The sequence below is a fragment of the Anas platyrhynchos genome, chromosome 1 (genome assembly GCF_047663525.1).
Source record: "Anas platyrhynchos isolate ZD024472 breed Pekin duck chromosome 1, IASCAAS_PekinDuck_T2T, whole genome shotgun sequence".
NCBI classification, from domain to species: Eukaryota; Metazoa; Chordata; class Aves; order Anseriformes; family Anatidae; genus Anas; species Anas platyrhynchos.
This window is the reverse complement of record NC_092587.1, coordinates 52091866-52109813: the sequence shown is the minus strand read 5'-3', so window position 1 is coordinate 52109813 and position 17948 is coordinate 52091866. Positions and strand designations below refer to the sequence as shown.

The 17948-nt window shown below is 36.0% G+C and overlaps 1 protein-coding gene across 3 annotated transcripts in view; it reads left to right on the top strand.

Annotated features, from left to right (window-relative positions):
- TMTC2 (transmembrane O-mannosyltransferase targeting cadherins 2) overlaps window positions 1–17948 on the top strand; it is a 255856-nt gene that overhangs the window by 153633 nt on the left and 84275 nt on the right. For all 3 annotated transcript variants that reach the window (XM_027451370.3, XM_072037090.1, XM_072037087.1), the window contains exon 4: window positions 16621–16735. In XM_027451370.3, the coding sequence (XP_027307171.1) occupies window positions 16621–16735 (115 nt within the window). The remainder of the gene's footprint in view (window positions 1–16620; window positions 16736–17948) is intronic.

Sequence of the window (17948 nt, the reverse complement as noted above, 5' to 3'; positions counted from 1 at the left end):
AGTTTTGTTGAAGCAGGGAGCAGAATGTTTCATTCCAGATCCATCTGTGCTCTGGCCTGACTGGATGCCGCCATGAGATGGCCTTGAGCTGATGTGCCAGGCTAATATGTGCCAGGCTAATACATGCCAAGCTAACAAGGTTGCACAAGGGGCAAGCTGCTAGCACAGGTGCATCCGTGTGCTGGTGCCAGCAGACAGCTTTGGAAAGGGAGTTATCTCGTGTGGTGCTGGTTTATAATCAGGTCTTCTGTGTTGCAGTGTGTAAGAATCTAATCTCCTCTGCTGCTGTGGGACTGTCAGACAAAGTTGCTTAGTGGCCTCTTATCCTCGGTGAAGAAATTTGCGTTAAGTGCTTTGCCAGCGCTGTTGTTTTGCCAGCTGCTGGGACCCTGCAGGCCATGCAGGCAGGGAGCAGTGTTCTGCCCCAGGTGAGACCTCCGGCCCCTGCAGGCAGCTGCGGCCTTTCTCCAGGCTACATTTTTCCGGGCTGCTTTTGTCAATCACTGGCAGTGTGGAAAAATGCTCAAAAGCAGCGTGTATTGCTCATTTTATCTGTCAAAGAAAAAAAAAAAAAGTACAACAGCCCAACCTCTAAACCAAATAAGCAAAAAATACTCCATGACAGCTGGGCAGGCCCTGGTGAGGCTTCCCCAAGGCCCTGCACATCCCCAGGCTGGTGCTCAGCTCCCAGCACCTGAGGGGGTTTGGAGGGGGACTGGGGATTCCAAGGCTGCATCTCTTACCAGACTTGTTCATCTACTGCTCTGGTGGTTATGGCTAGTATTTCAAATATCTTTAAAGTGATCTGAGCCTTGCCTCCTTATGATTTCTTAGCACTTGGGGGAAAAATAGGTAGGATTGATTAATGCAGTTTATAGATCCTGAAGTGGTTGTATGCATGTTTTGACACAAGGGAGGGAAAGGCGCAAGTGTTTCTCTCGGCTACCTTCAGCTTAATGAGCAGCCAAACTGATGTAAAGCAGTTAATGTTATTTGAGTATTCTTTTATAATGAAGGAAGCCTCCCAAAATGTAAAAACAAACCTCAAAGTTAAAAATGGGTGGTAGCTGTCACATCTTTTCCAATTAGACTGTGAGTCATTCTGTGCTGATAGTTACCTTGTGTTTAATATGAAATTATAATGGCATTGCATCTTGTTAGCTAAAGTTTTCTCTTTAGCACCAAGAGTAGGCTTCAAAAAGCATCGTCTTTTACTTCGAGGCCATGTTGTACCTTGGAGTCCCTATCATAATGATCTTTGATGTTCAGATATGTTTGTTGTACTGTTAAAGGCACTGAGTAAAGAAATAGAAAATAACAGAGAGGCTTAGGCTGTTAGAATGCTGCAGAGATATCCATTGCTTAATCATATTTACTGATGAAATTTTAGTCAATTTTAGTCTTCTGTTTTTTATCATGAAATTTGTAAGTGAACTTTGAAGATCTTTCCTGAAGCTAGTTAACCTGCTACACCAAATGGTGTAGTGTTCCTCAGTGGATGCTTAATTTCAACAATGTATTCAAGTCTTACTAAATTCATATATGTGACTACTGTTTTTGCAATGCGATATGTTGGACTTGATGATCCTTAAGGGTCCCTTCCAACTCAGGATATTCTATGATTCTATGATTCTATGTAACAGGAAAGAGATTCTCCCAGAAGCAGTATTATTGCATTATCGTGGTGCTCACACCTGGTCTGATAAGCCCTGTATTTGTGTTTTTGCGTTCAGAACTAGCTTTGCATGTTGCTCAGATGTTTGTCCTTGTTCCATTGCGTATTAATGAAACATCTTGGGCAGGTTAGTGGGACTTGAATATGTGCTATAGTCCTTTCCTGAATCAATTTTTCTGTTATGATAAAAAGACTGGGCCTCCTGATTATAGTCATTTTTATTCTGCAGAAAACAAACAAACAAACAAAAAATAATATCCTTAATATCTGTTGCATGAAAACAAAGTTGAAGTGAGTTGAAGTTTTGTTAAAATTAACTCCAATGATGGAGTCAAATTGTATAGATTTTCTTGATATGTGATTAACATGAAGACTTAAAAACAAAAAATCCCTCCTGGCAAAATCATTCAGGACACTTTTGCTTTTAAACATCTATCATCATGTTGTTCTCAGCAGGCAGCAGTTAAGACCAAGACATGGTGTTGACATAGAAGAGTACATATGTTGTTCCATACAAATATAGAGCCTATTACTTTCTATCTTTCCATTCTTTCCTCTATTTCAGTTCTTCTCAGTATGAATTTTTCAATTGTGCTTAATGTTTTCAGAAGATATTCTAATCATGAAATACTCTTCTTGACCACAGTGCTTCTTACCTATCCTACTTTCCTCTTTCTGCCTCACCCCACTATATTTGCACGTGTAGAAGATTTGTAGAACTTGCTGTGCTTTTTATTTATTTATTTATTTATTTATTGCATTCAACCTTGGTCAGTTTTAGTTGGAACTAAAACTTGGAACTTCATGGGTGATTACCTTTTTGTTTGTTTCATTTCTTATCATTAATTTAGCATAGGATTGGTAAGGACTGCCTCTGTATATGCATGTGACTGTCAACATGAGTCTGAATTCAGCCATTGTCAAACTTCTCAGTTGAAAAAAAAAAGTACAGAGTAGCTATATACTCATTTGAGTAGTCATAAGAGGTACTAATTGTATTTTTATATCATGTATAGTTTGCATTCCATTTTGTGTTATTAGTTTGGAGTTTAGTTTGCTGTAATGCCATCGGCTAAATACATTTCAGGAATTTTTAAATTTTTAAAGATAAGTTTAGCTTATGTCATCTCATCTATGCATCAGTATGCATGTCTTCATCTGAATGGCAAAAAATATTTTGTATTTAATATGTTTCAAAATAACAAATTTCATTTTTTTTTATCCACATTGAATCATTTGAAGGGTTAAGTTCCTCTTTAGTTTGGTGTTACTAATGCAGCAAACAAACGTATTTAATTTAGAAATTGTTTTAAGTGCAAATATAGCAAAAACAAATCAATAACTCATGAGTTAATTTTGTCCCCAGTTTAAATTTTTTTGAAAAAGTACCCAAATTTTGCTCACCCAAGAGTTGTTCCTGTGATATAAAATAAATAAATAAAAATCCATGCCTGTAAGCATAGAGCTTGTGTGCTCTGGTTCTGTGCACTTGGCTGGAAGAAAATACTAGAAGCTGTTTCCATCTGATTTGACAGCTTGCTGCTGTTATCCTTATCTGCTCTTAAAAAATAATTCTTTGCTAACAGAGTAGCTGTCAGTAAGCAGTCCCATCTTCCTCCTTCAACAGGCAATGAAAATAGCAACTAATAGTGCAATGAGGAAAGTAGTTATAACATCTTGTAATAAACTAGGTGAAGAAGGAATATTTCCTTCAAGTAAAAAGGGTGCATTAAACCCATATTTTCCATGATTATAACTATCTTTGTATCTTTAATATCATGATTATTAATATATTTATAGGAGATGAAAGGAGAAGAAATGTTTTAAGGTATGGCCTTCTTTGAATGTGTTTATTAAGAGCACCTTCACCAGAATGCTCTGGTATTTAATCTTTTGACGAAGTTTTGCATGGTTATTTTCCCTGACTTCTATTATTATTTTCGGCCTTTCTCAGAAACTCAACTTTGGCTATTTATTTATTTATTTTAAAGAAGAAATTACTGTAAAAGAAGTATAACTTCTGTCATGTGTTTCCAGCCATCAGTAATAACCCATGTACTGGCTCCTGTACTACATGGAAACACACACAATAATTAAAATACCTTACGTAAGTAAAAAAAAATATATATATATAAAAAAAAAATCAAAGGCAATAGTAATACATTTTAAAATATCATTAGCAATATATAAATTTCTATGTCTATATAGTTCTGCTGTTGTATATAAATTATATAGGATATACTGTGGCCAATTTGGTGGTTTTGTTTGTTTGTTTGTTTTTGTTTGTTTGTTTTTGTTTGTTTGTTTGTTTTTGCTTGTTTGTTTTTCCCTGACAAAATGTCAGAATTTCATGGATAAATGTTGTACAGGATGTTTCAGACTTCTCAAAATAAATAGAAAATACTTTTTCTGTCTGCCAGCCTTAACAGCTTTAAAAGAGAAAGCTTAGTAAGTGAATTGCATGGAATTGTTTGTAAGTTAAATAAAAATAGTAGACTGAAAATAGTGCAGGGCTCTGTAAATGGGTGGTACTGCTGCCCTGGACAATGAGAAAGTGTAGAAGGAATGGCCATTAGTAAGTTGTTTGGGAAACAGCCATAGTTATCTGGAGCATTTGAGCATCCCGCAGGCAACCCAGCCACAGCAAAACAGTCTGGTTATGCTAAATATGTTGGAGAGCTGAAGGAAAGTGGTTTAAACTTCAGTTCAAAGCCTGAATTTATTCTCCAGTGACAGTATTCTCTCTTTCAGTTCTTCAGCAGTGCTGTAATTTCCTTTGAAACCCAAGTCACTGTGGGATATCTGCTTCTCCTTCAGCAGGATACCAGAAAGCTCAATATTCTTCCTTTGTGTCTGTAGAGGACTGGAAACAAGCATAGTATATATATGTGTTTTGTTTTTTTGTTTGTTTGTTTTTTTCCTTTAGCATAGTCCAACAACACCTCTGATCTGTGAATCCTAAATAGCAGGGGGATAAGAAGAGAATCTGTTATTAACTACTAGCTAGACTTTTTCTTTTTCTTTTTTTTTTTTTTTTTCCCTTTACATATACTAAGAATTTAAAGAAATAAACAATTCTGAGACATGGACTCTTGTTACCCTGTTTTGAGACACAGACTCATCAGGCTGTTACTTCTTCCCCCGCCTTTCCAGAGGTGCTCTGCAAAATCATTCAACAGACTCATCTCTGCTAAAAACTGCAATGCAAATAAACCCACCCCTGGTCAAGCGGGGATTAGCTTTGGCAAGATGTTTTTGTGTGTGGTTTTTTTGTTTGTTTGTTTGTTTGACTGGTTGGTTTTGTTGGTAGAATATTATGTGGATTGGATTAAGTTCAGGTTTTTTTTTTTGGCCAAAAACTAATATGCTTTTTTCCAGTATGGTTAAGGGTTGGGACTTCCATATTCATGTGCTATGGACCTAGCTTGATTATTCTGGATGGAAAGAATTAGAGGAAAGTGAGATTATCCAGGTTGTTTCTCAAGCTGAGCATGTTTGTTTAAATGCATTAGATGCTCACCCAGTTGTTTCATTATTTTACCTTCTTTTCAAAATACATCAGCTGTGGAAAATTTTTCTTTACATACTGATTCTCAGCATGGGTTACTTATCTTCATTTTCCTACTCATGGTGGATTTCATACCAGTTCACACTGAGGTCCCATTGCATATGTCTAGTAGAGAAACCAACCTTTAATGTCAATGTAACAGTAATTTACATGCATTCTGACGTCTCTTCATGCCTTTCCTGGCAGTGTAAAATCCATTTTTTTTCCCCACTCCCCTTCCTTTTTAACCAAGAGTTTTATTCAACACCCGGACTTGGAGTGTCATTTCTGCCAGCTCTGCATTCATGCAAAAATTAGCTGATGGCTGATGCATTTACAGGATGTGCAGAAGGCTCAAATTTAGTTTTGTTTGAAACTACAGAAAAGATCTCAAAATAGAGGAACTGAGTGCTCAGCATCCTTTCATTGTTTTTGCTTGGGTGCTGTAGCACACTGAACTTTTCTGTCAGTTCTCAGCACACAGAAGATAGATAGAATATGGGTTCATTAGGAATGCTAGTGAATCATTTTAGTCTCTTTCCTTAGTTTCATTACTGGCAAAAGATGAATTAGGTCACTTTATGATCCACCTTCTTCCATGCCATCCATATTTCCATACCAGTATGGATGTTTATTGGATGGTGAAGTTTCACAGGCTCTGTCATGCCTTAGTATGTGATTTGAAAACAAGCAAACAAGACCCACTTTAGTTTTGTATAGAAGTCTGCTTCCTAGATACGAACTATATTGCCTTTCCAAGTCTGACACATTTGACTACTCTTACAATTCTCTTGATCTGATAAATGCCAGCCCTCCTGTGGCTTCTCTTGCACATTCCCAGGATATTGTCCTCCCTGTTACCCTTTCCTGGAAGTGAGCAGACACAACCCATCTACTTTTAGCCTTAAGGACCAAGGCTGTCATTTCAGTCAGCTAAGCACACTCTTCCATTTCTGTAGGCATCTGGTTTACAGCTCACCACTTGGGACATAAGTGATAATTTTGAAATGTATCATAGATGATTTTTTTTTTTAGAATCACGCCTGCTGTTTTAAAAGTTATGTAATTTGACAAATATAGTACACTGTCAAGTCTTTGCCTAAGTCAGTTTAGTGCTTGGAAGTGTTCCTCAGGGCTGATCCTGACGTGTCTGGGGTGCCAGAGTTCTCCTCTTCCACTTGTATTTTCCTGGTCCTCTGGTCCCCTCTCACTAGAACAATTTGAGCACATCCCCCCCACAAAGTACAATTCATTATATCATGAGAGCTCTGGGTCAGCCCTGGTTCACTGATTAGTTCCTGACCCTTGTGAAGCTTTGTGATATGGCTTACTTGCTGTGTTCACACACTTGCAGTGCACGTAGCTAACAAAGCTATGCAAACAAAAGTGTCATCGGGCTTTGCAGTGAAGGAGAAAAGTGACTGGATTAGATGTGTTAAGGGTAGCATAATTCATGTTTTCTCACTTTTTTTTTTTTTTTTTCTAACTTGGGTCAACTGATTCATCATTGCCTTCCCAAGAATTGCTGTAGCATGAGGGACAGGATGGCATACAAGTGGACAAGGATGAACTAAATGGGAAGGAGAGTGGTAGATGCGTGGCTGGGAAGCATGTTTCTTCTTGAACTTGTCTGTTGAGTAACACTCAGGGGAAGCTCTGCTGTCAAACATTTCTATAATGTTACCCTAAAAACATTTTACACTAGAACTAAAAACAGTAAGAAAGTGCATTTTATCCCTTGGCACCTCAAACAAAGGTACTGGTGACAATTTCTTCATACAGCAGTCTGTCATTTGTAGTGAGTAGGTGTGTCTAGGAGAAGTGGGAATTTCTGCATAGACCTCCCACTTTTATTTGATGCTTCCATTATTCTGGGTGCTCCCTGAAGACTCCATTAATGTGATATTAAACGTTCAGTCAGGTTGCAGAGCCCTCACACACTTGATATTAGGCTTGTTAAAGCTAATTGGATTACTGAAATCTGCAAGTATGTCCTAGAAAGAATGAGGGATCCATGCTCTAGACTAAACAGAGCAAATGGAGAAGCCTGAGAGCAGTCCCTCCTTACCAGCTGTTCGGCATCATCTCAGGATTTTGTTGAACTGACAGAGCCACTGTTCTATCCTTTGAGGAGAAAAAGTTAATTTTCTGTAACATTGCAAGAGGAACACGTGTATTGGACAGTGGTGTTGAACGTGGTTAAAGATGTCATACATTAGTACCTGTTTGCATCAGGGTTTCAGAGCTAAGAAACAAATCCAAAGCACTGCCTGCCAAAATTCAGTAGGTTCAGTACCCATGTTGACGGAGTGTTGGAGAGCTTTCAGAGCTCTGCATAGTTTTCAGTTGTGTTTTTCTTTCACCTGCTGTCATTCCAAAAGCCCTGGAATTGATCAACAAATGAAGTGTTGAACAAATGATATAAATAACACTCTTAATAAAAAGAAGAATAATATATAATGGTTAGGAGGTGGTAAATCTCTACTACAATCTGCTTCAACATTACTGTGTACCTACTGTAAAAAAAAAATCAATACATAAAGTAGATTAAACTCATAAATTATGGGTACACAGAAACCATTTATCCCTTTAGGAAAAAGAAACAGGGCACTTCTGCTGTTAAGAAAATAAGGTAACTTGATCAAAGTTTGTCTGTTAACAAGTGAAGTTTTTGTAGGAACAACATTGTAAATTATATGGATGAATTTGTGCCATATTTTGACAAACTCATTATTTCTTAGGAATAATAGGAAAAACAGAAATAGCTTGTATGAACTATAATGTTCTCTTAGCAGAAGTTATGCAAAACCTGTTCAACTTCTAAAGTAGTAACCTCTAATGCTTATGTGAACTTTTCTGTGCTTGAACCACTTAACAAGCATTACCTAACTGATCTGCTGAATGTGTCTGTGAGATATAGTGGGTCTGTACTGTGAGAAACGTTTCTTAAATGTGGAGCTCTCTTCGTTGACTTTTCTTAGTGAGTGCAACTGAGCTTTTATACTTTTTATTCAGGAAACCTATTTTACCTCCATTGGTGAAATTCTTTCCCCATCTAGAACAAAGTGATTGCCTGATGAAATGTGAATGTTAAAGGCTGAAGCACCACTCTACTTTCCTTAGTAGTACCCTTGAAAGAAGAAGAAAAAAAAAGCCATAAACTGCTTATGAATCTAACCTTTCGACAAGGAGGAAAAGGTGTTATTCTTTATAGCTATGAATATAAACTTTTAAATGTGAATTGGGTAACTAGCACTGTGCTCTCTCGTCATGTGTTATTCCAGCAAAGTCCTGGATATTTGTGATCTTGTTGACAGCCATGGATGGCCTCTGTTGCAAAATCTCAGCCTTTTTTTCTTCAGTAGGATGAATTTTCCATTAACAAACATTGGTCTTAATATTTCAACTTCTTTCCTGTGAAGCAGACTGCACTTGGAACTCCTCAAAGAATCTCAGATTTCACTTTGGGACCCTTGTCTGCTCCCAAATGTGTTTTGGGAAGGATGACCCCTTAACGGAAGTTAAGAACGTAGACCAAAATATAAAATGCAAATGCAAATATCAATGGTTCCCACAGTGTTTAAACTAAATAACTTAGTTTTCTTGGCCCTCATTTTATGAGAATACTAATTATATGGAGAAATGTTCCGTACATCTCTCTTCTATATTACAAGAACACTTCCTCTTCTTCCTTTACTTCATTCCTCTAGAGGCTGTCATGCATTTACGTTCCATTAGTGTCTAGCTGTGTTGTTGTGGTAGGCACTGTACAAACCCATAGTGAGACACAAGCCTTGGCAGGAAAAGCTTGCAACTAATGAATGAGTAACAAATGTCAAGAATAAAAATGGAAAGGCATCAGGAGGTGAAGCTTCCTGAACAACACATGTGAACAACAGATCAGCAGCAGAGCTGGGAGCAGAATATAACTCTTTTAATTTCTAGTTTAGTACCCGTAATATCAGCAGGAGGGAGCTGAATGTGATAGCAGCAATTTACCTATTTTAAAAGCATATACTTGAGCACAAGAAAAAAAATGTTGTTTCTATGCAAGCCACTTTCTACATTAAGTTTATTTTTACTGACACATCTTCTGTTGTGGGCATTGTTCCACAAAATTCTCTAATTTTTGAACAGTATTTAACCATAACAGCGGTCCAGTGCTTCCAGAATAAGGAATACATGGCTTTCAGCTATTAATTCAGAGCTTTAAGTAGGTGGTAAAATGAATGATTCAGTTTGTAAATATTTGATCTAGAATTATCTGGTATAGATGCTAAGACTGAATAGAAAAACTTTCTTGGTGAAAGTTGCAGATTTTTTTAATATTGTTTGTTCCCCTTTACGATAGAGCTGAGAGATTCATAATGTGCTGCTGCACTCGCTTCTGCCTACATGGTGGCGATGATGTCTGCTGCAGGTTGAGGTGGCAATGTCAGTGCTTATAACCTGTGGTTTTCTTACTGATACACAAAAAGTAATAATTTATAGTACAAAATTGAGAAGTGTTAAGAACATGGTAAAAACAAACCAACAAACAAAACAAAACACCAAAACCCCACCCATCCACCCAACCAAAACCCAAGTGTCCTAAACTGGTCATCTGGCTTGTCATGCTGCAGTAGGTAATTCACATAAAAGTTGATAGTAAAAGTGAAGAGTTTATTTCTTTTGGGGTTTAGTTATATTTTATGCTCCCAACTTTTAGAATTTAGTTTAGTGTTCATGGGGCTGGTATGTTGACAGCTCTGTATAAACTGGTCCCTCTAAGACATTACATATGGGCAGTGCCAATGGAATCTTCTTCGTGGTTTTTTTTTTTTTTTTTTTTTTTTTTTTTTTGCCATTTCTCAGAAGCATCACCTGGAAAGTAGTAAAATCTCATAACTGTTCCATATAGTTATTTTAGTAAGATCTTAAATCTTTAAGATTTGACTCCGTTACACTGGTAACTACCAAAGTAACTTATTTCAGAGGAAAATAAATAATTAAAACCAAAGAACCCTACACTGAAAATTAGTCAAACTGTGATGTAAATTCTTGGAAAGCATCACATTTCAAAGTGGGAAAGTGTAGTTTGTAGTGTTTTCTCATTGTAAAAATCTCATTTTTGCCATACTGTTTTACTACTTATTTCCCTTTGATTTTCTTATGTGACAAGTTCATAGTGAAAGAAAACATAAAAATGCACCAACTGCAATGCAAATTTCAAATATTGATGCTGTTAGCAAGAAAAAATTATTAGTGTACTGAATGGAAGAACTAGTTTGTATGAAATGGAGGCATTTTTCAATTGACTTGTTAGTCTTGGAAGAAGAGAGGCAAATGGAAGGTCAGTTTGGACAGTGCTGGAAACAGAAGAAAGTGTTTAAGCAAAGTAAAAATGGAACTCAATTAAATTATTTCATCATCCAAAGAAAAGTCCTAGCATTAATAATGGTGAGGAAATTCAAAAAGTTTTGAGTGGGAATGATGCTTGGAGCTTTGCAGCATCTGTTGGACCCATGAGCTTAATCATCTTTGATAAGCCTTGGTATCTTATGTCTGTAAAGTAAACGGGAACAGAAATAACTTTCTCATGAAGTTATGAATTCCTGATGGTTTAGGCATAAAATTGTAGGGGAATATGGAGGAGCTGCACTGTTTATCAGCTTGATGTGGAAGCTGTCATGTTTTGATACAAGTCAACGTTACTTTCACAAAGTGAAGAAGCCAGTGGCACACTAACAGCTTCGTTAATGCATGTTTGCCATGCAGTTCTTCAGTGTTGATAATTGTGTTGATAAGTACCATAGTTCTCTTTCCACACCATTTTTGGCAGTGATATAATGATAACCTCCTCCTCCATTTCTTTAATCTGGAGGGGGAGGAAAGCAAAAATACTCTTTAAAAAGACTGTCAGATAAAAGCCTATTTTATTCAATAAACACAATTGTCTTTAGGAATTAGACTCAAAAATGCATGCTCTCACTGCTTTTTCTTGTAGTTTGGAATTGTGAAATAGTTTTCAAAATTGGACTTCTTTCTCTTCAAGGGGTTTTACATAAAGTGGGTTGTTTGCTTTGTTCTTGGTCTTATGTGCACCCCTTTCTTGTCACTTCCAAACGGGAAGACTGAGATTAGTACTAGTCAAAATTAACAAAAAAAAAAATATCAAAGGCAAATTCTGTTTTTCTAGTGAAGCTGAACATTAAAGATTCTTGTGTTAATGTCCCTTACCATAAATGTTGTCCAGGAGTGCCTATTTAATGGCTGTTATATAGGAACACAAAAGCAGACCTATTGCAGAATTTCAAAAAAAAAAAAAAAAAAGAGACAGAAAAGGAAAAGACATTAAAATAATAATAATAAAGAAAGCCTTTTTTTTTTCTATTTTCTTTTTGCATTTTTTTTCACACGTCAAGTTTGTTTATGGAAAAAAACTTTTTTTTTTCATAGAGAGTCAGGAGAAATACAGAGAGATTGTCAAGAGGAGTAGTGCAACCTGGAACTACTGTTATTAATGTCAGATGCTAAAGAATAGTAAATAACATACAAATACCCATAAAGCTCTGTAGAAGTTTCTTTGGCTTGACGTGCATTGTTCTGTGAGCTAGAGTTGCTAGTTTGGGCTGCTGAGAATTTAATTATGAACGATTTAGCTGTTCCCTAAGTATTTCAGTAGCTGTTCAAGTAGTTTATCACTGTCACTCAAGTAGTAGTCTAGTTCATGTTTTTAGATGCCTTCATCATTTTCTGTTTTAACTTATATTTTGTGAATCAGCTTTACAGTTTTAATATGGGAACAATATTGAAAAACTTAAATAATTTGTTGATACAAATTGTGAAAATTGTATATATAAATTATATACATATATTTTTAACATTGAATCCTATGTTTTGTTTCATCAGTTTTCAAGTATGTTTGCTCCAAGTAAAACTTAAAAAAGGCACTGTTTGCCCCATGGCATAATACATTGAAAAAGACAGCATTTTCCTTTTCTTGGTATACTATTTTAAAAAGTTTATCAGGTTATATTTTGGTGGTTTAATAGGGGATATTATTTGGATTTTTTTCCCTTGTTCCAGCAAAGATATTTTGTTAATAGATTGTGACTTCCCATATAGCTTTTATTATTATCTCATTTTTGGTCTCTTATTGCATGGATTAAATAGGGATGATGGGTAGGAAGGAGAGTCCTCTTTTAATACGATGGGTTATCTTTTGTAACTTTTTCATTAGTGATTTTTTATCACTTTTTTCTTATCTTTTCCACTAGCTTTTTTTTTTTTTAAAGAAAATGGTTGGATCAAATAGTTCAAATATATGTTTTGCACTGTGTGTATTTTTCTGAAACTTTACTTTGTTGCTTTTTGGAAAAGCATAATTCTTGATTCAGTAGAAAGGGAAGGATTTATTTAAATTATGATATTTACACACATTCATTTCCATTTCTGATTTGTTTTCATAGCTCAATTGCAACCTGAAAGTTCAATTTTTCTGATCAGTAGAACGTGCTTCTTAAATCTAGGCAGATTAGAATGGACAACATTGTTCCTGCCTCACTATTGTTTGTCTTTCAGACTGAAGGTGCAAGGAGAAGCTTTGATATGTCAATTTATTTTTTTAAGGCTTTTTAAATCTTAATTCTCAGTTTCTATGAGATAGTTCAGAAAAAAAAAATAATAAATTTTGAAGCTGAATTTTGTCGTATTCATTTTCATTTTGAAAGCAGTTAAATGCCTGAGATCTGGAGGTACTCTCACTGCTAGACTATGTAAGTGTCTTCTTTAAAGTCTTGTAGAAATCTATTTTGATGTGGCTAGAATTATACTACTTAAAGAAGTGTTTGGTTTTGTACTTGGTGCTACTTTTTCTTGCTCCATTAAAAGAAGAAAAAAAAAAAAGAAAAAAAATACCCACCCCCACAAAAAAGCCAACCGCAACCCACACCTTTAAAAAGTCAATTTTCCTGCCAAGAAATCTATTGAATAGTGGTTCTAAGGTACCAGGAGATATTTCAGTTTATCACTGGCTTAGATTAAATGGAGTTTTAATTTTTAATATATCCATTTCTGTTGAGTAAGATCTATGGAACCATACGCAATGAAGTACAGCTTGAATAGACCAACTGTTTTGTAGGTGTTTGAGATGTGTGAATGTTACCTTTGTTCCCATGCTATGACGGAGTATTATTTCTAAAAGACCTGGGATTATTTCTATCTCAAAGTTGGAGCACAGGGAATTAAGCAGCAGGCAAAAAGTAAATATTGCAAAGCTGTTTCATTCACAGCTTGCTTTTTCTCTTGAGTTGAATAGGGTCTCCTATCAGGGAAAAATTGAATTTGTAATTAAAGATTAAATTGTGCTACATATGCAGTTTAGCATCTTCTGAACATTAAGTGTTCCTCTTTGGAGGAACTAATTTTGGGTATTGCACATTTTGTATGAAAAATATACTAGGTGGAATAAAAATCCATAGCAAATGACATAATTACAGATCTATTTTCTTTACTTTTGATTATATTCATTTTTAATTTCTCACTATGTACAGATGGAAAATAGTCGTGTGCTGTAATTTAGTTGAAGTCATTGAGTATGTTTTTGATAGGTATGTTGCTTCATGGCCAGGTATAATTTTGTTCCTCTTTCTGAATGGGCATGTAATTGAATCAATGCTGCTACAGTTTTGCAGGGCAAATTTAGCTTGAGATAAGGATCAAGAAGTCAGGTGCCTGAGATGTAGCAAATAATTGAAGTTCTTCCCCCCCACCCCCCCAAGATTGATTGCCCTACTGAAGACAAATGAGTGAAATTCCAGGAGCAGGAGTTGCCAACACAGCCTCCTTTCTGTATATTCTGCCCTCTTTTTCTCTCCCCAGGTACCAGCTACAGAAAGAGGAAGTGGTTGCTGCAGGCGATAGCTGCCCTGAATGCCTAGGGCTGCCAGTATGAGCTCGAAGAACAACATTTGTTTTATCAATTGTTCCTCATAGCTTCATTTCCAGGCAGTACTAGATCATTCCTCTGTCTGATTCTATATATACATAGGTGTGAAGGTTTTTACCAAGCTTCTGTAGTCTAGGAAAGTAAAAAGACCTTGGCTTCCATATTCCTCTGAATAATGAATTATGAGATCATTGAGTTTTACGTTAATTATTTTCTGCTAGTATAACTTCTTTTAGTATCATATTAGGTTAAATTAATCATTCACAGATAATGATTTAAAAAAGTTTTACAAGTTGAGACAAAAGTCTAAATGGAATACATTTCAGATGTAATAATCGGTTTAATACTAATATTAAGCCCTTGACACAAAATACTTTGCAGACTGTAAAATAAGGTATTGCCTTAAAGAGTACATTAACTTGGTTAAATACCAAGTATATTTAGTATATTTAATGGTGTTGATAGGATTTTTTCAGTCTGTTATCTGAAAAGATGAGCTAAATCATTCTTTTGTGCATCCTTTCATTTTTTGAGCTTCAGTGGTTTGGGGAGCAAGTAAATATGTAGCAGGAAATAGTTATGGGTTGTCCAAATAGTCATTTAATGCAATGCTCTAGTGTAGGAGATGGGAGTGAAAACAGAAGTAGCTGAGGAGTGTATGGAACGTACATCTATGGGAAATGGGATGGTTGCAGACTGCACAAGCAGCATCAGGGTTTGTGTTCACAAATGGGTTTAAAACATTATGTGTTTTTCTGACAAGTGTTTATGCTTGCAAGCTGGCTAGTACTCGTGTTAGGTAGTGCTTCCAAAATGGTTTCTGTGCTTAAGAAAGAATAGTAACAGTAATGGGGAGATAAATTCAGAATTCAGCATGCGTGATGTAAAATGTGAGTGAATCTGAGAATATTTAACAGTTTCACAAAGTAAAAGAACAGTGGAACTTTTTTGTAACTTTTCTCAATTTTTGAAAAACAACTTCTGAATTATTTTCCATCTTATAAAATACTATGGTAAAATAAAATGACACAGAAATGATACCTTCTGCTCTCATGGAAACATTGTTTGTTTGTTTGTTTCTTAGCATAATATATTGTGTATAATTGGATGATTTTACTTTTGTGAATCCTAAAAGGGTTCCATCATTTTTCCCAGCAACAATTATTTGTTCTGCTCAGAAGAAAATGCTGTTTGCTGTTGTGTTCACTCTTAAGGCAGGGTGCTTATGCAGCAAACCACAGAAGCTTGAAAGCAATATACTTTCTAAGGAAGAACCTTAAATAATAATCAGTCTATTAGCAGTATTGTAAAACTACATCGAGTTTGTATTTCTCATGCTTGATACAAATTTCTGTAAAAAAGGGCTTAAATAACTGACGAAGGAGAATTTAACAGCTATTTGAGCTAATGTTTGTTGTTTGTACATCTGGAGGGAAGAAGAGTTTGCCATGTATTTGTGTGTTTGGTGAAAGGATGGGCATCATCTTTCCATGCCTCTTGCTCATAAAAAAGAAATACTTGTGAAAGTAGAGCTGTTTTATGAAACAACTTTGATCTATTATAAGCATAATGTGTAGCATAATGTGCCTCTTTTTCATGTATACACATAGGCTACAGTTGTAAGGCCAGTTAAATTAGCTTCCTAAATTGTGAATAACATGGGCTGCATTTTCCATAAAACATTAGTTCCAGTTTCTTTTGTAAGTACACTTTTTGTGCCACTCAACAAAACTGCAAACGGAACACATGTGGAGCCTTAAATATGTTTTTTACCTCAAGTCCTTTATAGACAGGATATAAAAGCACAGTGTATAAAATAATAAATTGTATGGAAAGGAACCACATGTTTTCCAAGTAAAAAAAGTGTATTTTAGTGATCTGTGCAGTATTGTCATATCCATATGGCATACTTTTAATCCTGGTTACTTACCTTACTGTTCTTTCAATTCTTGTGTCGTATGTCAATTTTCATGCCTCAGTGAGAGTTGTGTCTGCCTTGCGAACATTCCTTGCAGTTTTGAGTAGATAGGCTTCAAAACAAACAAACAAAGAACAAAAACACAACAAACAACAACGACAACAACAACAAACTATGAAAATGCTCTAGCTCTACATTTAAGCCTGAGGGTTTTTATTTAGAGGTGTTGTAAAATAAAATGGTCCTTTCCCTTTGCTATAGTTGTTTTTAAAGCATACAGATATGTATTGCTTTTCAAGTTCTTTTTCCCACCCAGAAACTGTATGTATGCAGATCACTGGATGCAAATCACTGCTATAAGATGTGTATCTCATAGTAAGATGCAATGAAACAGAGAACTGGGGGAAAAATCAAGCAACCTCCCCTACCCATCCATAAAAATAGCTTCTGTGTGAGTTTTGCCTCCCTGTGGAACTTCCCTGTGCTCAGATACTGTGTCATGTGTAATTGGATTGGAGCTCTTCCTGAATACTGTTTTCTCCTCTTGACAGCATGGGGTAACCTTGGAAATGTTCTCAAGAGCCAGAGCAAGATTTCTGAAGCTGAAAGCGCCTACAGAAATGCCTTGTACTACCGCAGCAACATGGCTGATATGCTTTATAATTTGTAAGTATGTGTGGCTTTCCTGAGGTTGGATCCTCTGCAAAACCTGTTGTGAATGGAGCTATTGATTTCCCTGCTGGAGATGGAGATGATGCTAGCTGTTGCTTTGTAATAGCCATTTCATTAATCGTGCTCCTTAAATTTTGGGGTGGACAGGATCTTTCCTTGGTCTACATTACTGTATATTCTTGTATCACTGTCTGGCTTGGAACAGGAAAAATTACAAATCTGTTTGCTTTCAAAGAAACAAAACCCCCACGCTGAACAGAGTGCAGATAGATGAGCTGGCACCAGTAGTGCTCCATCTGTTTCTGGCTCCACTAAAATACAGAGGTGTTATTTAGACTTCCTTTTTAAGTCTAAATAACACTCGGTGGGAGGAGTGGGTGTAAACACTTCCTAGCATAAGCCAATACCCCTCAGTTAGCTGTCGAGGTCTGAAACATTAAAATAGCTAAATACTTTTCAGAGCAGTGGGGTGGGGACGGTTCAGTTGGTGCTCAGGGCTGGGAGCTGGGCTCTGCTGCGAGACAGACCCAACCCCTCCAGTTTGGGGTACACCATGGTGTCACTATATGCACAAACAAAATCCAGATAACTAGCATTTATTATGCAGTAGTGTAAGCTGTATGAAAATAAAATGCCCTGTGCAGTAGAAAAGTATGTGCTAGGGAAAGGCGATGGACAAACACTGAATGCAAATAGCAAGCCGCTTTATTAAAAAATAAAAAAAATAATAATCTGTAAATCCAGTTTCAAATGGCCATTTTTAACATCTGGATAAAAAGTTTACCATGGTAGACTTTTTAAAGTTACCCGTTTCATTAATTTGCCTGATGGGTAAACATACTATAAACTTTTATCTCTGTTTTCAAAATAATTTATTGATAGAATTTCCATTCAAAAGTTTATTTAAGATCTCAAAATCATATATATTTTTAATGCTCACACATTTACACACATGTATGCATGGTGTTTTTTTTTGTTGTTTTTTTTTTCCTTCTTTTAGGCAATGGAGAGTGTGAAAGACATATTTTTAAGAAGAAACTCTTTCCACTCATGCTTAAAGAAATAACTTCTGAAAACAGCAGGAGACTGCAGGAAAAAAAAAAAAAGTGAAAAGATTGATATCCCTGAATTTCTCATACATGGTTCGTTTTGGAGATGAAAATTATAACTATTAAATTTTTTTGTATGCCTATATGGTACTTTTGTC